General features: G+C 42.2%; 1 protein-coding gene across 3 annotated transcripts in view; it reads left to right on the plus strand.

Annotated features, from left to right (window-relative positions):
• CACNA1A (calcium voltage-gated channel subunit alpha1 A) overlaps positions 1-24,805 on the plus strand; it is a 262,064-nt gene that overhangs the window by 49,208 nt on the left and 188,051 nt on the right. For all 3 annotated transcript variants that reach the window (XM_054976850.1, XM_054976848.1, XM_054976849.1), the window contains exons 2-3: positions 6,007-6,112; positions 7,217-7,356. In XM_054976850.1, coding sequence (XP_054832825.1) covers positions 6,007-6,112; positions 7,217-7,356 — 246 coding nt within the window. The remainder of the gene's footprint in view (positions 1-6,006; positions 6,113-7,216; positions 7,357-24,805) is intronic.

Below are 24,805 nucleotides of genomic sequence, written 5' to 3' on the forward strand. Positions count from 1 at the left end.
ACAATACCACGGCCTGCTACTACCTCAACAAGCAGGGAGGGACGGTCTCGCTCAAGCTCTGCAAGGAGGCAACGACTCTATGGAATTGGGCCATGGTCAACAACGTCCTTCCCAGAGCCGTGCACATTGCCGGGGATCTCAACACCTCGGCGGATGCGCTGAGCAGGGTGTTTCTGCCTCAGCACGAGTGGTCCCTAAACAGGGTTTACCTCGACCAGGTTTTCCGCACATGGGGCACGCCTTTGGTCGACCTCTTCGCCACTGCCCGCAACAAACAGGCCCCGCTGTTCTGCTCCCGGGCCAGCATTGGCCGCCACTCCCTAGGGGATGCCTTCCAAATACCTTGGTCCCCAGGGCTCTTTTATGCCTTCCCGCCCTTCCCGCTCCTGTACAAGGTTCTTTCCAGGATCAGGGCCTTCCGAACCCACTGTATCCTCGTTGCCCCTCGGTGGCCTCGCCAGGATTGGTTCCCCCTTTTACTTTCCCTGTCCCAGGGGCGATGCCTCCCCCTGCCTCACGCCCCGGACCTCTTAACCAGGGACGGGGTGTGGCATCACGATGTGGCTGTACTGAATCTGACTGCCTGGCTTCTGGGCAACCGGGAGTGAGCCTCTCTTCTGGAGTGCTTGGGGTGATCTTGAATGCCCGGAAACCGTCCACCAGGTTGTCCTATCAGAGGAAGTGGTCACGTTTTTCCCGGTGGTTGGCCCTGAAGGGGGTTTCTCCCTTTAATTGCCCGCTTCCTGTCATCCTGGACTACCTCCTGGAACTCTGCTCCCAGGGCCTTGCGTTTTCCAGTGTTAAGGTCCACATGGCTGCAATCTCTGCCTTCCATGAGCAGATTGATGGGAAGACAGTTTTTACTCACTGGCTTTCCAAGCAGTTCCTGAAGGGCCTGTTCAAGACCTTCCCTCCTAGGGCCCATCCCATTCCACAATGGAGTCTCTCCCTGGTTCTCTCCCAGCTGATGCTCCAGCCCTTTGAGCCTCTATCTTCTTGTCCCCTACCTTTGCTCACTCAGAAGGTGGGTTTCCTGGTGGCAATCACGTCCTCTAGGCGTGTTGGGGAGCTGTCTGCCCTGCGGTGTGACCCTCCCTTCCTGCAGTTTTTCCCTGGTACTGTCATGCTCCACACTAGCATGGAGTTTCTGCCCAAGGTAGTCTCAAGATTTCACCTACAGCAAAAGGTGTTCCTCCCTTTTTTCCAACACCCTCATCCCCAGGGGAACGAGCTCTACACACATTGGATGTAAAGCGTGCTTTATTGTTTTATTTGCACCGCACCAAATGTTTCAGGAAATCTCCTGTCCTGTTTGTGTGTTACTCTGGCCCTCGCAAGGGCTCACCTGCTTCTGCCCAGTCCATCTCTCGCTGGATTGTGTCTACGATTAAACTTTGCTATCAGCATGCTGGAGTCCAGTGTCCCTTGTTGGTTACCGCTCATTCCACTCGAGCGCAAGCTGCTTCTGCTGCCTTCCTGCGAGGGGTGCCGCTCCAGGACGTCTGCCAAGCTGCGACATGGTCCTCTGCAGACACTTTCATCCGGCATTACTCTGTGGACGTGCATGCACGACGTGACTCGGCTGTTGGCACAGCTGTCCTGCAGTCCTTGTTCAAGTAGACACTCACACCCGCCCCCATTGGTGAGATGCTAGTTACTCTCCCAATGTGGGGCTGCACAGAAGGACGAAGACGATAAACAGGGTTTCTCACCTGTAACTGTTGATCGTCGAGTCTCTTCTGTGCAGACACACATTCCCTCCCGCCTGCCCCGCTGTGAGTGTTTCGTTAACTTAGTTTCTCCGGCGGCTCAGGTGAACTGAGGGAATGCCGGGGACGTTCGGATATATATGCATTCAAAATTGGCGGGAACACCGACGCGCATGCGCGGTGGATCCGAACGTCCCCTTCACATCTCTGAAAGCTAGAAAAATCTTTTCCGCGGCTGGCCTGCGCCTGCGCAGTCCCAATGTGTGTCTGCACAGAAGAGACTCGACGATCAACAGTTACAGGTGAGAAACCCTGTTTTTTTGTGCCTCACACCAGTGAAGTTGTTATACCAAAACCTTTCTGTCATTCCGTTCAAACACCTGCCTACCTGCCTTTTAAGTTCAACTTCTGTTAATAAACCTTCAGTTACATTTTTGAACCTTCCCAAGCCTCGTGTGCCAGTTTCTGATAAAAGGAAGCGCAAACCCCTGATCTGTCCCCTATTAAGACTCAGCTGGGTAACCAAATTGTAATATTCATAAGGGTGGGACAAAGAAGAACGCTGAAGCTCGATATCAACCACATTACAAAAAGCTGCCCAGCCCAATATACAGCTTCATAAGCTTACAGCGGAGGAAGTTTTACCTCAGGGTAGGGGAAGGTCAGTCCAAGCCTGAGTTTGACGTGGGTTTGTGGCAGCATGTTATTCCACCATGTCTACTAATGCTTCTGGCCTTGCTTGGCAGACAGAAATTCATATCAGGGAAGTAGGTATCCAAGTCCCTTTAGAAAAAGAAAAACCACCTGCTGGCAGTTAATGAAAATGACATTGGGAACGGTGGGAAAAAAAACAAGTGTAGCTCAGGAACACTGGGTAAAATGGGACAGACTGTTGGCACCATGTATTCTGATGCTAACTACTCTCCAGCTTGTCAGGTGGATGTCCCCGTGCCCTTAGATGAGAAGTTTCATGAGAAGCACATGCCCCTCTAGTACTGATCTGTGGCCCACCCTGTCCAGTCTGAAGTATATTAGCAAGACTCAGATGCGCTGTCAGGGCTATGTATATTCAGTGATGTATATTCAGTTGTTAGTGTAGAAATGGATTATGGATGGCATTTGACACCATTTAAAAATAAAGCAAGTGTCTAAGCCTTATAACTGTGAAAACAATCTTGAAAGTGCTTGGTCGATACTGAGCAAGTTTTTCTAATAAACAAAGGGAAGAGATTTACATAGTTATTTGTCTCTCCCCTACACCAACCAAACTTGCTTAGTTCTATATAGATTATGGAGTTCAGATTTTCTTTTATGTATTTTTCACATAATTACACATGCCTATAACAAGAAAAAAGAATATCCATAAATGTACATTTTTTTATAGAACAAATCAACTGTGGACAGGTTGAGCAGGCATGGAGACTTTCTCCACTGATTACAACTTTTTCTCATATCCACACACTTTTCCACTTCAAAAATATTTCAGTGATATTGATTATTATCCATGTCAGTGTTAATCATGTTAACTGTAGATTGGTTTTATTGCGGAAAGAAGACAAATCCTCCATCTAATTTAGATTTTCTACTTCATATTAGAACTTCCTAAACCCCTAATGTTGACAATACTCCTCGCCATGACATGAAGGAAATAGGTTAATTGTTGCTACCACAGATACAGCATTCTTGGCTGGGGATTGCTTCTTTCAATTCACATTAATGTTAATCTGTAATTAATGGAGAATTTACACAGTTGCTCTGCAGTAGTAGGTGACACATGCTGCATGTAAGGGTTCTTTGAATATTGCTACTGTGCTGATGTATATGGTAGTGCTGGCTTAACATGGCTTGCCAGCAGAAGTACAATGGCAGCTGTCATAAGACCGATTAGGCCCTAAATGGTCTTATGATCCAGCTAAAGTGACTTAGTAGACCTCTCTGCAAGGGACAGAAAACAATGCTCTTTATATGTACCCTCTTGCTTAAACATCTAATAACTCTATCTGGCCATGTTTAGAAACAGGATGTTTTATTGGTAGAACCAATGATTTTTATTGGAGGGGCTGTTGAATTCCACCAAAACTAGAACTTGAAGTGAAATTTGAGAGTTTCCTGAGCAGACTTACCAAAACTTGGGAGGGCTTATTGATACCTGCACTGAATACCCCTCTTTGCATTACCATGCTTCTAATATTAATTATTATGCAGACCCTGATGTGTTGATTTCTTTCTTAGTTCGTTGCTTCATGGCCTTTGTAGTTTTAGGATGAAGGCAGAGGCAATATCAAAGCAAAAGTTGCAGCAGGTTCTTTATCTCCTTCTAGATTTTCATTATATATATATATATATATATATATATATATATATGTTGTGTGTCAGCTGCAAACATTTTAGAAGAATTGCAAACTAGTTTTAGACACTGAGTGATATTTATAACGTGACAGGTACAACAATTGGGTATTGTCCACAGTGCAATGAACTGTACTTTAAATAAACCAGAATATAGTCTGACATCTGAATGCTAAAAGTTACTTCCATACTTTTTATAATTAGGAATCCATATCTATGCATAAGCATTTCCAGCTTTGATATGAATTAGTGCTATGAGGGGTTTGTAATGAATTATTGTGTGAAGAAGTTTTAGTTTGATATATATTGACCAGAGTTAAGAGTGAATGGTAAAGGAGAAAAGAGCTGTGTATGTGTTTGCAGGGCTGCCTCCTTTTTTCCTTGCGGGGCTTCTGTGCCTTTTAATGCAAGAAGATTAAAAGAATTAATGCAGTGCTTCATCTTTGAGTGAAAGGATTTATTCAACAACCTGGGTGGATTTTTGAGTGTATTCAAAAAAGACTGAACTGCATGCTTTGACTAAAATTCCACCCCATGCCATCCTCTATTTAGGTGTCAAGTCTAGTATGCTGTCTGAAGAGTGCTCAGTATAATCTATGCAGACAACTGAGATGTTCTAGAAATGCTACCCTTTGGCATTATGTACTTTGGAGCAGAACAGGTGGGTTTGTAGTTGCATCCAGAAAATAATAACATAGTCCGGTGACCACTATATATTAAGTAGGGCTTAAAACTCATGTTGAAAAAGATTCTGGTGCAGAGGGAAGTCACAAGAAGATGGACTGATTAGAAAATAGTCTGGTTATATGCCAAAGATGAGTTTTCTTCTAAACAGATTAAGTCTGCAGCAGCATGGACTGGCAGTCTGAAATGCATTGCAAAGGGCTTAGCAACTGAAAGAAACATCAACGATATACTGCAAAAGTTAGAAGGCTGCCATTGAATATTTAATTCATTGCCAGTCTGCATAATATGAATTAAATTTAAGGCTATGTAAGGCTACATCTGGGTTGGCACTGGGGGTTGTGGTTGTTTGTCCCTTTCTGCTCCTCTGAGCAATTCTTTCTGATTCCAGAAAGGTTAATTGTTGAGGTCATGGGGCCCGTATAGAGGGGTAACCATGCAAGTTGAGGGGGCTGCACTAAGGTGTGAGAGGGAGGAAAGGAAGAGGGGGTATGATTTAGGCCCTTACACCCTTTTTACTCTTGCTCCCAGACCCATACTGCTGTTAACCTGCATGGGTCCTGCTGACCCTGGGAATCAAATTTCCCAAAGCTGGTGGGGTCTACTGGGGTAAGTAAATGCAGCATATATCTACTATTCTTCCACCAACTGTTCCACTGAATCCAACCATGTGTATTGCGTTTTTGGAGGCATGACAATGCCTGACTCTTAATTTGGACTCTAAACAAGGAGTGAAGTCTGCAGAATGAATGCTCAGAAAGCTTTTAAAAACTGTTTTACACATTATGTTGTTCAAGCGATTATCAGTAGTATAAAGTGTGAATGCAGAAAGTATGTGTTTGTGAATGCACATGCAAATGTAAACCTGTTTAGGATTGCTTTCTTAAGAGATCCTTTTCATGGGAGGAAAACTTTATATTCCTGTAATATGCAAAATGAGCGTGGGGGGTAATATTTCTAAGTGCAGGAGGTTTCATGGTTGGATCCTGTTTTCACATAGCGATTAAGTTAATGTTTGTGTTTTCCATGTCTGTAAACCAGATGAAACAATGACATTGACTAAAATGCATAGCCAATTTAAAAATAGTTCTCGGGCATTTTAGGCTAAAAGATGTTCTTATCATCCCTTGTGAAAGTGCCTTTTGTGTGTATCTAATTCAAAATAGATCCCATTGCTCCAGGAACAAGGGATATAGCAGAACTCTTCACTTTCACCTTACTGAGAAGATCCACCTACAACCCTGACTTTTCCTTAACATTTCCTCACTCCTTTTGAATACATGATTTTAGCAACCATCATAGCAAACTGCATTGTCCTTGCTCTGGAGCAGCATCTGCCTGATGAAGACAAGACACCGATGTCCGAACGACTGGTTAGTAGTGTTTTTTCTCTCTTATGGTAGAGTTAAGTAACCAAAGAAACATGGCAGCCCTGTGTCGAGGTCCCCTTCCACAAGATCTTGCGAAGTCTGTGCTCTGACATCATTACACTGTATAGCTCCTTGGGGATGAGGAACTAAAGTTGTCAGTTCTTGAAATGAAAACATTCTGGAACTTGGGTGGGACAAGGAAGGGAACCTGATGGTTTCTGGAAGCTCCATGGGGGAATATAGATGTGAGTTGGCTGTTGCCTACGGTAGGCTGGGTTAGAAGGGATATCCCAAAAAAGAAATGGTTTTCCAAATGATCTGCTGCATAGATCTGCCTCATGTTTTGGTAGTGTGTTGGAGAGGAGAAAAAATGGTCATAGAATTTATTTAGAGCCAAAAAATTTTTCAGACAGGTACCTCTTAAATATCTGTTATCTGGGGAGACTGAAAATCAGGATTCTTGGGCTCTTTTTTAGCTCTGGGTAAATGGGATACACATAAGAATTAAATATGAAGGGTTCACAAAATGCTGGGGAGATTAGGGGGGCAGGATGAGAGTTATGTGGCTCATTACTAATGATATCATTATGATTGTACAGTGGATTGTACCACTTCAGATAGTAGATGAAGGATGCTATTTTAAAATGGTTCCTTATAAATAAAAAACCTCCCTACAAATAAGAGAAAGGTTGTAACTTAATCCACTCTCCATTATATTTGTTTCTTAGTTGCAGGGCATTTTTCACATAGGAAACAAAAATCTTATCTGCCACCTGAAATCTACTGCAGATTGTCCATTTTACCACCTTAGAACATTGCCAGTTTATTCCACTGTTTAGATTAACCAAGCCATAGGCAATATTACTTAGGTGCCTGTGGTGCTTGGAACTGCATTTCACTCCACAATCACAATAGCAGTAGATAAGCCATTGGGGGAAGGTGTATGGACTATGAGTAACGAATGTCAATTTATTGCACCATAAACAAATAGTGTGGAAAGGCTTTAGAACTCTTGTTGCTCTCCGTAGCCTCATTTCCCCACCCCACCAAGGCATTATGTGATGGTTCTATTTCATTGGTGTGTTTTTTTCTTGCATCCCTTGCTAGGATGACACAGAACCATACTTCATTGGAATATTTTGTTTCGAGGCTGGAATTAAAATTATTGCCTTAGGATTTGCTTTCCACAAAGGCTCCTACCTAAGGAATGGCTGGAACGTGATGGACTTTGTGGTGGTTCTCACAGGGTGAGTAGCTGGTTTAAGTTACAAACTTATCAGTTTTTTAAATTTAATCTCACTCTTCCTAGATTGTTTCATTATTGAGAAAGAGAGAGAAGTTTCATTAGAGTGTGTAAGCCTTGAAATGAGGACTTCTGGTTTGGATTTTTGCTCTGATATATTTTAGGAGGAAGACAGCTGTGATCATAGAGAATTGTTGATCTCTGGTATGATCCACAGTTTTTCTTACACATATATGTACTAGTACTAGCAAAACAAATGGTGGTATAGATATCAGTCCTCCTGTCCCTCATGCTTCATTCAGGCTGTCCATCTTTTTTGAAAAAAATTAAAATGGTATGTGTATGGGTATATTATATCTATGTGACACACAAACATGCAGTCATTCTTCACCTTCTTAAAAAATGTAAGCATTTGAAAACAATTGTATAATTGCTCTGGAGTTGTATAATTGTGGGAGATAGTATGTTGATGATATCACCAACACTAGCCAGTAGATGCCTTTTGGTGCTGGAGAGCGCTGTCAAGTCATAGCTGACATATGGCAACCCTCGGTGGGGGTTTCAAGGCAAAAGACTAACAGAGGTGGTTTGCCACTGCCTAACTCTGCAACCTTGGTCTTTGTTGGAGATCTCCTGTCCAATTACTAACCAGGGCCGACCTTGCTTAGCTTCCAAGGTCTGACAAAATCATGCTTGCCTGGGCTATCCAGGTGTGGGTAGATACCTGTTATGGCTGGCTTTTCCCTAGTTCAAATTGAACAATGCTGAACATTTGCAGAACCAATTCTTCAGAGTTTTTCCAAGACAGAAAAGGTGCATTCGTATAGAATGCAGTGGGGCACTTTCAAATCCCCACTCCACCCCTGCAGGTCTTAAAATGTTACATGCGTTTTCACCCTTACAGCAAGAGAAAGGAGGAACATATCAGAAAAAAATATTTTCTCTGTTCCTTGTCTCTGGCTCTGCCTTCTTCTACTCCAATCTTGCTCATTATATGTCTTGAGCCAAAGGATTCATCTAATCAGTTAGTGAGTATGTGGCTCTAGGGTACAGTAATGTTCCTGGCCACCATAGCTTTAAAGATAGCACATGATCATGACATTCTGGAGCTTTGTGTAACAGGTACAGTCTGTCTGCAGTGCTATGTCCTCACACTTCTCTGGTTTGCATTGCTTGTTCCCTGCTGCTTCCCAACCTGCTCACTATTTCCCAAAATGGGAACAAAAGACTTTTCCTGATAAAGCAGAGATGCTGTTGCTGGTGGTATGTTCTCTACACTTACCCTGCTTTTCATTTGTGGTATGATCTTAGATTTGAGGCCCTCTATTTAACAGAGAGAGTGGTCTCAGCTCTATGCAATTTAGTGTCACTATATTTTATTGCATCTGTACCTTTGTGCCTCTGTGCTAGTAACTTATATGTTTTAATCCTGGCATGTTGTCTCTTCATCTGATGGCTTGTTACACTGTTTTATATATTGTGGGGATTGGTTGTTTCCTGATGAAACCTCATCATATTCCCATTGGGTTGCCCCACATCAACTTTGAATGGAGCACAGTTTCTTCTCCTAACCTGATACCTCTGTTTCTAAGGTTCAAATCTGCCCTTAGGAATGCAGTTTGTTGGATAGCTTTGGACAGGTCACGGAATCACAATGTATATATAAAGCCAGTTATATTGCACTTTGTACAGTAAAAAGTGCTATAGAAGTAGCAAATGATGCTGTAAATAGTTCCTCTAGGGAACTGACATTCAAATGCAATTTCTGTTCAGAGATTATTTGCCCAGAATTGTTGCCCTATTCTGTTCTCTTTCCCCTCTTTCATATTGTCCCAGAAGCAAAAAAATTATAGAGTACATAGAAGCTCTTGGAAACAATTTTAGAGCACATGCTATTGAGGGTCAAATGTATTCCGATCCCAGATATGTAATTTAGCTACAAAAAGGAATCATCAGACTTCTGGTTGAGGGCATGGTACTGGAGAAGGGGGAAGGGGTTCTGTCTCTGAAAAATGCCCCCCCCCACACACACACACCAGTTGCTGCTTTAAGCCTTAGAAGGAGAAAAAGACAGGTACAGTATGGGTGGGGCAGTTGGAGGTGGGAGCATTTCCAAATGGGAAAATGTCAAGAGAGCAGAGAGTTAACTGTCCTTTACCCAGCACTGCAACTCTGATTCTTGTCAAACCCTGTCCTTTGCCAGTGCTTTTCGCAGCCAAATCTTAACACAGACCCCCAGCATCATGTGCCCTTTGTCCCTGAGAAAGTCTTGGGAAATCGGAGATGCCTCTTTCAATGAGATGCATGCTGGGTCCCACAAGCTTTGGCTCAGGTTTTCCTCTGGGAGCTAGGGCGTGGGGAAGTGAGATGTAACAGGAGGCAGGAAATCTAGGGTGGCTTTTTGCAAGAGAGAGATTCTTCGCCGGGGAGAAGAGCATCCAGAGGAAAACCTGAGCCAAGGCTTTTTGCAAGAGAGAGAGAGCCTCCCATCGCTCTTCCCCCCAGCAGAGAATCGCATCGAGCAGCTGTTCTTTGTAAGACTACAGTGCCCAGGGAACTTGGTGGAACCTTGAAGAACACGTCTGGCTTCTCATGTAGTTTGCCTCTAAGTTGAATGTATTTCTCAGCCCCTTGATCGGCCTCTGTATTGTAGGCATAGTCCCATGTTGTAGAGTTGCTTTCATTTTGAATATCTGAAATAAATTCATTTTTATATGTATGTTTTGGGCATTGTCTTGTCTGTCATCAGGCACTGGATTGGGAAGGGTTGTGGCTAGACAATGAGCACAGTCTAGAGGGAGAAGATACAGTTCTATGGATTTCAGCTAGACTTATGGATACCTAGCTTTCAGTTAACTGCACTCATAGAGTCTTTTTTATGTTGTCCATTACCTTTGCATCATTCCTGTGGGTCAGTAACTGTAATTCAGACGGGGCTTTTTGGCTTTCATATGAGCAGCCTGATCAGTCCACTAAGGACACTGTGGCATGCAAGACGTTACGGTGAAGCAGGCAAGATACAGTAAAGCACTAGTTCCTGTGAACTATGGTGCTTAAAAACAGATCTCTAGTGATTATGGAAATTGCTTGGCTCAATGATCAGGCTTATACTGGATCTTTTCCTCAGGATAGTGGACTTGCATTCTGGACTGCTCACATATAAGTAGAAAAGTTCTTTGTTAACTAGTCCTGTGTTACATTGTTTCATTGTAGCCTTAGCTTCTGACTGAAACCACAGTAATTGTTGTGCAAAGCACAGTGTTTGGTTTCATTACATTTCCCACCTTTTTTCGGGTCCCTGTGGCTGTTCCCTACAGAAGGAATAGTTAAATTTCTTCTGTATCGATTAGAGTTTAATGGGTGATACTTTGGTAGCTCCTGGTGTGTTTACTGTATGCTACTCTGGGTTTCTCAGGCTGTAGTGGAGGGCTTTAAAAGAGGTTGATTGAGGTACTGCTTCGAAAGAAAAGTGAACACAGCATTTTAAATATGGCTATGCATTCCTTGAGGCAAAAAAGCAGAATAAAAAAGTTTAGGATTAGACTTCTTGATAAAGTCCAGTTTACCACCCCCACTTATCTTCACCCTCATGGATGGATTCTCATCCTGTGGATAGTAACCAAAAAGACCATGCAAAGAGTTCTGAATCCTTAGATCTTCAGATTGGTTCACAGAAACCCAAAAAGTGCTTCCTTTTTTGCAAGATTAATTCTAGATTAAATCATGTGCTTTTAAAGAGAACATGCTAGGAGGTGCAAGCGCATTCCTTCACATATCCTAGGGCTCAGCTTTGGTGGTACAAAACATTTTGAACCCCAAAATTTGCCCTACCAGTCCAGAAAGTGCAAGAGGTACAGCTGTTCTAGGAATGTACCAATTCAGGATTGTCTAGGGATTGCACATTTGAATACTGCCTCCCCCCGCTCCCATGTTCAAAACTCCCTGGCTATAGAAAGTTTCTTCACGTACTTATAGGTTCAAAATTGCTGCCACTTTTTGCCTGTTTCATTCCTAGCAGAACACAGTTCATTAGTATGCCAGGCAGTATTTGCTTCTTGATTAGGGAGTCCTCCCAGCACTATTACTTAAAGGAGCTTTCCAGACGTGCCTTGAATGCCAATGGAGCCTCCACCAGCACATCCTGAATGGTTAAAAGGCAGGAAGGGAGCCAGGATGTGCAAGACTACTGGATTTTGGTAGAAGCAGTTCCTTCACAGCTAGAGCTCAATGCGTGGCTGCACTTATATGCATGTATGTGCATGTACCATATACTCTGCTCATGCGTTCTTTTTTTCTGCCCATCAGTAGGCATGTCTGCTCAGGTGCCCCACTATGCTCCATAATGCCTATTGTTTGCATATCTTGCTGTTCTTCTAGGAGAACATTCCTCCCAAGAGTACATATGTGCACATGTGTGTCTTGAGGGTCCACATCCTGTGTATGCCTAGATGCATGTCTGTGTGTGCCTGTCAGTGTGAGTGTATACACATGCCCATTTGTCTGTGTCATATTGCAGAGTATGTGTCAAAACTCTATATTAAGCGTAGTTGTCTTTCAAGTAAGAGTGTGCAGATAGATGCTACAGGATAATAGAAGAGGCAATGTTGCTAAAATTCTGCAAGATCATTGTCCTGTGTCAGCACATTGGGAACCCCACAAAAACCAGCATAATTTAGAGAATTATATGAATACAATCAAACCACTTCATGGTACTTCCACAAGTGCTTTCTGTGTTGCTTATTCAATGTAAAGCCTGAGTGGATTAGCCTTCCATCAATCAAGCTTTTCTGAAATATTGGCTAAGATCAGTTTATAGATCCATGACAAATAGTACAGCAAAGAACTCAACAATAAAATAGTAGTACATTTTTTCCAAAAAAAATTCCAAGAGTGAAAATTAATTCAGTCATTGTTGTTCCTTCTAGTGCGAGTCACAGATAGTGCTCAGTATGTCTGTAACACTCAGGAGGCAACTTCTCTATTTTAAACAAAGATGGTCAATAGGCTGTAGAGATGGTGACTGTGGTGCAAACTTCTCTATGGCTCAACTTAAGGAGTCTTCTGTCATGGGAAAAACAATCCTAGAACAATCCTAGAATTTGCTTTATATCAACCATCAGCATCATAGCTGAAGCTGACAGATGAAAGGCCTGCCTACTAACTTACGCTGTTAAACCACCTTCATGTTGATGAGTGTATACACTGTTTATAATATAACACTCTGTCTAACTGTTGGGCCTCTGTTTTTGCTTCTGATTGCTGTCTTTCTCATCATCTGGTGTTTCTGGTATCCCTTATTCTTGTTTTACTGTTTCAAGATTCAAATGAATGGGGGTGGGATCCAGAAACTATATTAGTTGAGCATAGCTGGCTATATTTCCCTTCTTCAATCTGATCTAGCCATATTCTCTTCTATTTAATAAAATGTGCAGGTACTAATAATCTCTAATAATTATTTGTTTAGGAATAGCAAAAGTGTCTTGTGACATCTTAATGATTAATAGGGTTGCCAGCCTCCAGGTGGTGGCTGCAGATCTCCCAGGATTACAACTGATCTCCAGGCCATAGAGAACAGTTCCCTTGGAGAAAATGGCTGCTTAGGAGGGTGGAACCTATGGCATTATACCATACTAAGGTTTCTCTCCTCCCAAACTCCACCTTCTCCAGGCTCCTCCTCCAAAATCTCCAGGAATTTCCCCACCTGCTGCTGGCAACAGGTTTATTAGGACATAAGCTCTAGTGGGCTAGTCTATTTCATCATGTTCTTTTTCATTGTGACATACATTTTTGTAGAATTAGAAACAACTTCAGAACTGAAGCTAAAGCACACAAAAATGGGGCAGTGCCTCTAAAAGATTTAGAAAACTCTAGAATCTTCTACTTAACAGTACAACTTGTTCTGCCAATACTTTCTGTTACATGTAGAGTGAACCACAGCCCTTAACCTGGCCAGTCATCTGCATGGCTAAAGACCCACACAATTCAGCAAGCAGCTGAACCAAATGAGCTTATCAGCTCTATGTAAATGAATCATGTGGCTTTCCTTTTTCAGTTCTTGTTTGCCATATCTGTCAAGTTGTTTTGCATTTGGGTTTCATTAATGATATTACTTAATATTCTGAAGCTGGTTTAGGAATTACAGTTCCTTTCATGGCTTCCAGAGTGGGCCTAGTCTAAAACTGTTACCTGGCCAATGCCTGCCTGCCATTGCTTGTGACAACTAATGGAGGAGCAGTGCATAAAAAGACACTTCCGGGCAAGTTCAGTGGTACCCAGAGAAGCATTGCGTGCATATCTACAAGCACATTGGGATCCCCAGCAGCTACCCTTGTAGAAACTTGCTGCTGCGTATAGTCCTCCCTTGCTGATCAGGCCAAAGAAAGAAAATACATACCAATATATCATGGCTAAATCAGGGCTGTTTTTCTGGTGGTATGTGCTGACATGCCGTACCAGCACTTTTTTTTTAATAGCAAAAAGCACTGCTCCAGTTACAGTTTAAAAATAACCTGACTTTTTTTTAGAAATCACAAAATACAAACTTTAACACATCAATACAAATAAATCTTTGTTTTATCCTTTTCTATTCTTACATGCTAAGTTATAGAATCATCTCTTAAACTAGTTTAATATATGTTGATAAACTTATATTTGCTTCCACTAGAAAAGGCAGCAATAGAGGCAACCATGATGTGTCTATTTTTAAAAGTTTGTTGAATTGTTTCACTAGAATTTATTCATGCAATCATTGTTACACTGAGATATCGTCATGCCTTATCTCCATACATAAGTGCCCCATTCTGGGATTCTGAGGAAGGTTTACTGGCTGCTAAAGTTCTTCTTGGGTTACAGCATTGAAGCTGGATTTGTAGCTGGGTAAGGTGAACACTAATTAGTAGGAAGTAGTAGGTAGCATGCTGTAGACCAGGGGTCCCCAATGTAGGGCCCATGGACACCATGGCACCTGCTGACACCTCACCTGGTGTCCACCAAGTGTTTTCAGAAAGTGAGTTGGACCAGGTAGGGTTTTTGCATAGTATGGCCTTTAACTGGCCATTGAAGATCTGATTGGCTGTGCAGATTAAAATAACATTGCTTTGGCAGAAAGTGACACCACAGTGTTGGTTTTAGTCTGTCTCTCACTCCTCTTTCCCCATGTATTTTAAAAATAACCCCTTTCTTCCCTGCATTTGGACTTTCTCTGAGTGTGTATGTATGGCTGTGCTTCCTGTGGCAACCATTTTTTGTTTGGCTTCGCCTTCCATGGTAGCCCTTTTGTGGTTGTGCCACGCTGTGTCAGAAATCCAATTGTGCTCCAAAGCTGAAAGGGGTTGAGGATCCCTGCTGTTAACAGTTGGGTCCCACCACAACCTAAGATAGGCAACACCAGAAGGATAAGGGGGAAAAGATATCAAGGAGAGAGAGAATGAAAGAAATTAAGAGGGAGAAAGCTTGAACTGTAGATTAAAAAATTTGACAATATAATGGCAATTAGATCAAATGATGATATTTGATCAGATCTCCTAATGTATTTTTTTAAGATTAAAAAACAACCACAGAGCACACCAATTTTGTTCTGAGGTAAGATGGGTTAATCCATCCTAATAACTGAAGATAGGAATCCTCTCCCTCTCACAGTCTGTTATTAGCTTTGCAAGGGAAAAGAGAGACTCATTGATATTGTACCTTTCTTGTTTCCCTACTGGGGCTAATAGAAGCTTAGGTGAGCCTGTATTAGGGAAACAACATGAAGAGTTAACTACCCCTCAACTAATTATAGATCTCTGATGTTTCATCTAGTTGCACCCTCAGTTTCATGTTAAAAGTTGTGGTTGAAGATGTGTCTGACGGCCCACTGTATTGGACATTTACATCCACCTGCTCTTTGGGCTGTTGATTAAAAAGGGTTGCCAGGTCCCCCTCCCCCCCTTCCCGGATGGGGGGTTGGAGGCCTGGCATCTACTTTTTTGATGTCCTTCTGCGATGATGTCACTTCTGGGAAGTGATGTCATCGCTCAGGCCACGTGCCGTCTGGGAGCTCTCCAGCGCTCCACAGGGAGCCAAATTGGCACATGTATTCAAGCATTCAAACATGAATGAGAACATGTATTCAAGCATTTGTGGAAGAGAAATAGAATGTGATCCCAAGATAACTGTGCCATTCTTTTAAAACGTTTGTATCTGCTTCTCCAAAGTTCACAGTGGCTTATAATAAAAGATGCATCCTCACAGAGGTTTGGCTCTGGCTTTGTGTCTCACCTGTAATGGATTTTTCTGGACCATCCATCCATACTATGTCTTCCCCTTATTGTCTACTTTCTGTGTACCCCCTACCTGATTTGCTGCAATCTTTCCCAAACTTGGTTTGGTACAATCTTTTGGAAAATATCATAGTCAAAATGCCTTTGCACACTGTGTGGACTGGAAAGTACACATCTTTGTAGGTCCTGCCCACATGAATGCCATTTTCCTTCCCTGTGGTAATCACTCCCTACTCCCACTGAATGGCTTTAAAAAAGGTAATTGACATAATGCTATAGCTAAAAATTGGTAATTGGTACAGTGCTGTAGCTTAAAGCTACAGTGGTATGCCAACTACCAGTTTTTTAAACAGGGTCCTCAGGCCCTCTGTCGGTAGTAGGGGGAGTGGCTGCTACAGGAGCCTGGGGCAAGGAAAAAGTGGAAACTGCCACATAGATGCTCCATTGCTGCTATGAATTGCCTCTGCATTTGCATCAGAAATAGAAAGAACATGAAAAGTCGTTGCCATGTAGATGCAGCCAAACAATAAAAACCACAACCCAGCAAAATAAAAGCCTCAGCATCTGTATTAACAGCAGCACCAGCAGGATCTCATTAAAATTCAGTGGCTAAAAGGAACATGTTTTATTTTTTTGTTTGGAACAGGTGAGATTATACTGTCTCTGGAAGGCTGACATAGAAGAACAGATTTCCTCAGGGAGGTCATTCCACAAAGCAGTTGCACTATAGATTTTGATCCTCATTGCAGCAGTCCTCACTTTACACACAGCATAAGCACACAGAACCAAGACCTGACTTGCCAAACAAAAATTCTAATAACACACATCCGGGTGCACAACTTTCCTATGTGACCATTAGAAACCAGCAGTTTCAGAGTGTGCTAGAAATCAGTAGTTTGAGAGTGTGCTTCCTATTGTTAGTGTCTCTTCTGCATTTTGGTCCACTACGAGGGGAGAACACTTTATTGAGTTTCTCAAAAATATATTAACTGTAGCAATTTGTTGAGCTTGCCGTGAGATATGCATCCTCAGAAGCATATTAAGATTACTACCAGTAATATATTTCCCATTGGTCTCCCATTGCTTTTCTCTTAGGATGCAGATGGACACACGCACACACATGTGCGCATGCACACCACATATACGAACACAGACCAATTCAGAGATGGCAGATTGTATCAATGAGATGAGTCTGGTTGCCAAGGTAACCAGCATGAATGAACATAGGAAGGTAACTGTGGAGACAGTGAATGGGAAATGGCCAGTTGCTATGGCGATCCAGGAAATGGGAAGAGCCCCTCTGGCGTGACAGAAGCAGGCTCATCAGCAGGCAGTAGCACTTTTTGGATTGATGGGAGGGGAGAATGGAAATGATCAGAGTGGTTACACTTGAATGATAGGATTGAGACTAAGTATGATCTGGATGAAGCCACTTGGGGTACTTATAAGACCAGAGCAACTACTACAGGTGGATAGTTTGGTGTAGTGGTTATGAGCACGGGACTCTAATCTGGAGAGCTGGGTTTGATTCCCCACTCCTCCACTTGAAGCCAGCTGGGTGACCTTGGGCTAGTCACAGTTCTCCGGGAGCTCTCTCAGACCCACCCACTTCACAGGGTGTTTTGTTGTGGGGATAATAATGGCATACTTTGTAAACTGCTCTGAGTGGGCATTAAGTTGTCCTGAAGGGCAGTATATAAATCAAATGTTATTATTATTAGTAGTAGTAAAGAAAAACAAGGTTGCAAGACCTCGCCAGTATGAAGGTGAAGTTCAGAAGTTACACTTGGAGAATCAAGCAGAATGGTATATCATATGCAGTTGACGAGGCATGTGTGTGTGGCAGTCACTGATCAGATCTAGATGGTTATGCAGGAGAGTAGGAGGAAGACAGAAAATGAAGGACCAATACTGGCAGAGTGTAGGGAATGTGAGTCAAAGTGTATAAGTAAGCTGAATTGTGTTCAGATAGTGCTATCTGTCTGATCAGGTCACAGGACATGTTGCTCAGGCAACACAACTGAGAAGGAATTTATATACTCTGTTGGCATTCAGCCATTGGTCTGCTGCGAGTCACCAGACCACTGACTCAGCAGATCAATCATCACAGCCAGCTAGTGCAATCTGTAAGATGTGTAATAGCTGTGGTTCCCTTCTCAAGCCTTGAAGAATGGAGTAATTTCCTTTTTTCCATTTCTTTGTGCCTATATTGGCAGATTAGAGGGGCAGGAGATATGGGAATGCAGGAGACCAAGATTCCTGGGATTTTCTTCAAATTATGATGTACAAATGTGTTATAATGAGGTCTAGCTGAGAAAGCTGAAAGCTGGAGTAACTTTGCTTGAGATTGCACTGTAAGTGTAGTGAGTTAATGTTGTAGTGTAATGTTAACGTTGCAGAGTCAATGTAGTATAGTGGCTAGAGAGAGGGACAAGGATCTGGCTGACCCAGGTTCGATTCCCCACTGTTCTATGGAAACTCACTAGATGATCTTGAGCCAGTCACAAACTCTCAGCCTCGTCCATCTCACAGGGTTAGTTGTGAAGCAAAAAAAAAAAGGAGAGGAGAATGGTATAAGCAGCTCTGCATCCCCACTGGAGAGAAAAGCAGGGTACAAGTGAAGTAAAATTTTAAAAAATACCATGTTGGTAATTAATACTTTGTAGTAGCAGTATTTCCTCTGGAAATAACCCTCTAGCATGAGATACTCCAGGCACACAGCTATTCTGGATCAGCCAAGCAGAATATAGTGCAGAAACATTTGATGCCGGAATTTGTACAGTTGCATGTGAACTTGTTTCTAGATGGTGTAGTATTAATTTAATGTATATGACTTGATTCTGAGATGGCATTGTGATAGAATGGGCTTTTAAATGAAACGTTTACTAAGTGCAGCACTCAGAGAGTGGAAGGGAAAGGGTTAAAATACAGCCTGAAGAGAGAGTGATTGACGGGCTGCCCCCTTCTCTGTGATTGGCCAGTAAGAAGGTAACAGTTAGTGCTGATAGAATTGTTGGAGTAGTTGAAGTTTGGAGTCTGACCAGTAGGGTCAGACTCTATGCGAGGAAAAAGGAAACGTTTGCCCTAAGTGGGACAGCTTTAGGTTTATGGAAAACTTTTAGTTAAGAAACTAAAGTGGGAAAGCTAGCACTAGTTTACACAGACAAGTTAGAACAGGGAATATGTTGTTGGCAGAGGACATAGGTAGTGAAAGGAGACTCCCTTTCAGCCAAGTGATCAGGGTTATGTCTTTTGGAGAAGAATAATTCCTTCTCAGTGTCTAAAAAGGGAGTTTTGGCTCTGAGGAGGACCCTAGGTCTAGTGTAAAGGGAAAAGAGTGCTGTATTGAAGTCAGAACATCTAAGCTGTAAAGTGAAATCTATAAAGGAACCTTTTTAGAGTAACCTGAGTCTGAAACTACCAGCCTCTCACTTTTAAGATCTGTAACTACTGAAACTAAGATTTAAGAAGATTATTGTGCCTAATGATTGTGAAGTAATCTGTTCTACAATCAAAATTTACCTCAGCTTTTCTTTCCCTGCCTACCTATATACCAACCCTGCCTGTTTAATAAACCTGCTGTTTCATTTCTGAACTTTACTCAGCCTCTAGTGCCATTTCTTTTAAAGAGGACATGGGCTCTTGCTTCTTCCCTACCAAATTTTTGGGCTGGGATATAAACCATAAATATATATGTTTTAAAGTGTGGGACAAAAAGTCTTTTAAATTATACCTAGAGTCTGCCCAGCCACAGCTGGGCTACCAGAGGCTGCCCAGCCACAGCAAGAAATTTTGTCTTTTTTGGAGGGAAGATCTGCTTCACAGTGGGAGAGTGAGTGGAGCTTACATCATAGACATCAATATGGATATCTGCTTTTAATATGCCCATGAGAGCTGAATAGAAATTCTGTCAGAGCTAAATAGAAACTACTGCTCGGCATCTATTTTCATGTAAAGTGTCTTCTGTTTTTCAGTGATTTTCAGCAATAATTATAAATGCATTCCCATTGCTTCAGTATGTTTCTTCTCTGTGCTGTGTTATTTCCTTTTCTTCATTGTTGTTGGTCTCATTTTCCCATACTTCCATACTGACTGTGGCAAAGCTTAAGAGTTTATCATTGATGTGACAATGCTATGTCTCATTCAGTGTTGTGATAGATATCCAAGAACAAAATAATGTGGGTCACGAAAGCCAGTTAGAATCAATGGTAATATGGACAAATGAAGCCAAGACAGTAAGGGCAAAGACAAAGAAGGAAAATGATGTAGATAAGAATTAGCAGCCGGAAGGGCTTCAAATGGCTTTCAAACAATAGTGCATAAGTTTGACAAGGTGAGCAGGGTTTTAAAATAATTTGTTCAGCTTTGTTCGGTGTGCTGCTTTTGAAACAACGTTGAAATCATTTTATTATTTAGCACAGTCTCAGCATCTTCTGTCTAATTTGCTCACTTGCTAGAAAGGAAATTAGCCCTGACAACAGAGTTCAGTGGTTATTTTACCCTGCCCTCGGCTGCCACAGGCCAGAAAGTCTTCAGCTGGCACCTTCTTTCCTCCCTGGCCTGCTTGACAATCTGTTCACATATATGTTGCTGAAACTCTGTTCCACCCTAATTCCCCCTCCCAACTGCTTGAGTACTAGTGTCAGGGCTTTTTTTCAGAGGGAACATGGTGGAACGGAGTTCCGGCACCTCTTGAAAATACTCAGCAATAGTGTTTGAAAATAATATTATTTCAAAGAATCTTGTGTGTTTCTTACTCATTTCCCTCTTAAGAGTTCCACCACCTCTTTTCCCAGAAAAAAACCCCTGACTAGTGTATATGAATTATTTTAAGGGAGCCCAACTAGTTAGAAACAACCAGTCTCTACTATGTGTCTTCACGTCACACATCTTGGCACAGCTCTGATAGTGTTCCCTGACTCAGGGTTTCATGGCTATGGGGGTCTTTTGGGTAGGCTTGCCATCTATATTCCTGTGTAATTTTTGAAAAAACTCTGAGAATTGTTCAGATGTCGAATTCTCTTCTTTATATTTATTTCACATCATAGTGAGTGTTTTGGCTACATTTGGGCAACTGTGGAAAATAATGACAAGTACAAACGTACTGCCTCACAATGTGCAATCATGCCTTTTTAAAAAAAAATGGTTGAGTATAATGGCTATTGTGGCTGAATTTGGGCATTTGTACAGCATCTGTTCAAACAAGGACAAAAAAAAATCCTCAGAGCCATTGCAAATGTCTTGTTTTGAATTGTGCAAAGAGAACGAAGGTTGCAGAATATACATGCAAATATTATTTTTGTAGTGAGGAAAATATAAGTGGAAACATCCCCCCCCCCCTTTTAATGTTCAATCCATGGCAACATAATTCTGGGCTACATCATTTCTACACAGATTTCCATGGGATTTTGTTGTGGAAGACACTGAGTAAATACAGGAAGAATGTATAGAACAGTGTAGAAAAAGCAAATCAAGTGAGTGTTACAGATGTTTCAACCAGCAGTGATCTACAATGAGTGTAATAGTACAGAAATGCCCTAGAATATGTAATTCCACTTATCTTTTATCTCTCAGATTCAAGCTTCATAATCTTCTCCAAGAAGGTACTATAATGATGAAGCCTCTGGTGGCCTGCCTCTGTATACCCCTTAAAGTACTGGACCTCCTAGCCAAAGATTTAGAGTTTATGCTGAATATTTCTGGGACTCCAGATCTCAACTTTTAGTATCGTATACAGCTGATGAATCAATTTTAGCATAATTGCTTCCCCCCCCTCCCCTCTAGATGAGGTTCTGCTTGGCCTCAGGTTGTGGCTTTAGTCTCTGGATTTTGGAAACTGGTGGTTGGGGAATTAGTTTATGTATATGCTGTTTTCTGTCTTGCCTGAAGATGGGCACTTCCGCCAAGCTGCTGCAGTGGAAATATGGAGGAATCGGCAAGGAATTTCAGGAACAGGGAGGAACACTTTTTATTCCTCCATGCATTCCTCCATTTCTTTCCCTTACAACAAATGATAAGAAAAAAATGGATTGGTCTCAGAGGAAGCTTTCTTTCCCTTCAGTAGTTACTTGGGGGACAAAGGAAAGGCAAAAATAACTACAGGGGCTGGGACCTAGGCTCAGAGAGAACTCAATGAAAGAGAACATTGCTTCTGAGTCCAGTGCTCCCCACTCCACCCCAGTTGCTTCTGACACTGTAGGGTGCTTCAGTTTCCCTATGACTCTGAGACAAGTTTAGGAGAATGAGTGAGGGGGAACTGAGCAGGCATAATCTGGTGGGTGGAGGATCTTGGGGAGGCCAGTGCTGCAGTATGAGAGCTGTCAGATGCAGCAGCAGCCCAGAGTTGGCGAATGTAGCAGCTGAGTCAGACATGAACTGCTTGCTTCCCTCTCAGCCATCACAATCCCCCCACAGGTTGAGGACTAGCACCTGCACATTGCCCTTTCCTGCCAGAGATGCTTCCCAGCAGCCTGAGAGGAGCACATGCACAATCGTCTCCCAGGCATTCTTAGGGTTTGGGAGGAGGTGGTTCCAGCCTTTTGCTATTTTCCTGCAAGGCTGGAAGGTTTCTAGCACCACGAGACGATACTTCTCCTACCCTTTCCTCTCTGTCAGGTGGACAGCCCACTTGTAGAAACAGATATTGTTAACTTTCATTAATTTCCTCCTGTGGTTCTCTCTTGTTCTCTTTGTTGCATATTGCATCTCTTTCTCTCGCCAAAGATTTCTGTAACACATTCAGTTACATAGGATTCTATCAGCTGCAGTGCAGCTGCTAAGTTTCCTGGGTGATAGCAACCCAATTACGCCCCTTAGTGGGGAGGATCTGTATAAGCTGCTCCAGGAAAATTAAAATCTGCTACACGCTCCAAGGTTCCAAAAGATTGCAACTAGCAGTGTTGGGGGCAAATGAGCCACTGTGGTGGCACAAATCATATAATGCAGATTGTGTCAGATTTCTGTAAATCAGGTCTACGCAATATTGGGCTGGATGGGAGCAGGTGCTGAATTTTTCCCTATCCATGTTTTTGTGGCCCAAACTGTTTCTCCCTATTCCTCCCGACATGACTTTTGGAGGCAAAAGCATAGCCATGAGAAAGGTCCGTCGTCCCCCTGTGGCCAAGTTATGCTGCACTTTATATGTGCAGGAATTTGGCATAACTCATTTCCAATACACGCGCAACCATAACATCTACCTTGTTCTTTCATCTTACACAGTCTGTAAGCAATTGATCAGCGTATAACCTCTGAGGATGCTTCTTTTCTAAATGTCCACCTGTATGTTTCTTTAGAGATATCCGAGCTGCTCAAAATGGCTAACTTCATTCCTTTATAAATTATTACTGCAAATATTTCCTTGTCCTAGTTTGGGCTTTCCTAGGAAGGAACTTGATTTATCCCATTGTGCCTGGAATAAAGTGTCTTCTTTATAAGTGGGTATAGTTCAGTATCTTCCCTGAACAACAGCAATTAGAAATGAAATGCAGAATAATACTCAGTTGTATGAACAAAGTAAGAAGAGAGATGGCTCAAAATGAAAGGCAATATTGCATATAACATGCATTGATAACGGAAAAATGAACTTATTGATTATTCCTTGCTTATTTTATTGTGTGATATACGGATGAGTGGGTAGATTATACATTTGCCAAGAATAAAATCTACTATATAAAGTATCTCATTCGGCTGACATACAATCAGGGCTGTCATATTCATCTCAAAAGCAAAGAATCTATTTTCTGGCACAAAATTTGGCATCTTGAAATTGCAGCTTTCATTTTAAATTGGCAAGTTCCTAACTCTCATGACTGTGGAGAACAGCTTGGAAACATGGGAGTAGTATCTGACAGAAGTGTTCAAGGCTGCCTTGCACCTTACAGTTTTGGCATGGAAATTAATTTCCTTGCTGAAAAAGGATGCATGCTATAATGTGTGTGTAGTCAGTACAATGGATTTTTTTTTGCCTCGGGTATATGTATAAGATAATTCATGCATGGATAATAGAGATGGATACCTAGTTTTCATTCAAGCAGGACTCCATTGATTTTAATGGACTTAGAAGGGTGTAACTGTACTCAGGATTGCCCTGTAAGATACCTATTTGTTTGGGCTTGATACTTCTAATGCCTGTAAGGGCATCCATTTAGAACAGTGCTGAGAGAATCATGTGTGTGTAATGTTCTCTGTGGTTCAGTTTACACAACTGCTCTGCTTCTAGATGCTCATGTTTTCTTCACTCTTCTGGCATTTCAGCTCCATAAAATTGCAAGCATTTTTTGTCTGACAGGGTTTTGTTGCAAGGCAAGATAAATTTAACAGGTGAAGCTTTTCCAGTTATTCCATCTGTTTTCTGAGAAAAGCTGCTTCTGCTAAATTTTGGTTGTTCCACAACTGATAAAGACACAGAAGTCCTACCATGAAAAAATAGGCTGTCTTGGATACATGACTTGTTTGCCACATTGGGATGGTTTTTGGTGGCAGGTAATACTAGGAGCCAACTGCTTGTGACGAATGAATCAAATGATCCACTCTCCATATTCAGGAAACACCCATAGGTTGTATAAGAAAACAACAAAGATCATGGCAACGGCCCTGAGTCAGTGCTGACCTAAATGTTCCAGTGCTATGGGAAGTATAGGGAAGTATATGGGAAGGACTCACTTCTGACCCTTTTGTTTGCAACTAAATTCTTCAGGAAAATGACATGAGAGGGAAGGCAGAACCCCTCTCTTCCCATGTGCCACAATCCTGAGCCAAATTGAGCCTCTGCAGTGCTTTAAGCAGCTGTTCTCTGAATTGCTTTGTAGATGAAGGGAAAATGAATTGGGTCTGGGGAAAAGAAACCTGAATTGCTTTAAAAAAGAGTAATATGTAGTTTGGGCCTTTAAGATAGGCTTACATCCAGATCCAAAGCAAATCTACTCTGAACTGATAAATTGCTGTTCAGAGCTGTTGAACTAGAGTATCTCCCCTGCCTGCCACAAGAAGTGGCCATATTTTGGCATCAGTGTGGAGCTGTTGCTGTTATCATTATTATCAATTATATAGCATTGTTAATGGGCAAAGTACTTTAAAAAGCCACAATGCCCCTCTCCTGAGACCAGTGTGGTTATGCTATCCCTTTTTGTATATGATCTCAGTACTTTGGGATGCAGTGCTATGTGTAAGGGGAGAAAGCTTCTTTATTAATTA

Source organism: Eublepharis macularius, chromosome 4 (genome assembly GCF_028583425.1).
Source record: "Eublepharis macularius isolate TG4126 chromosome 4, MPM_Emac_v1.0, whole genome shotgun sequence".
NCBI classification, from domain to species: domain Eukaryota; kingdom Metazoa; phylum Chordata; class Lepidosauria; order Squamata; family Eublepharidae; genus Eublepharis; species Eublepharis macularius.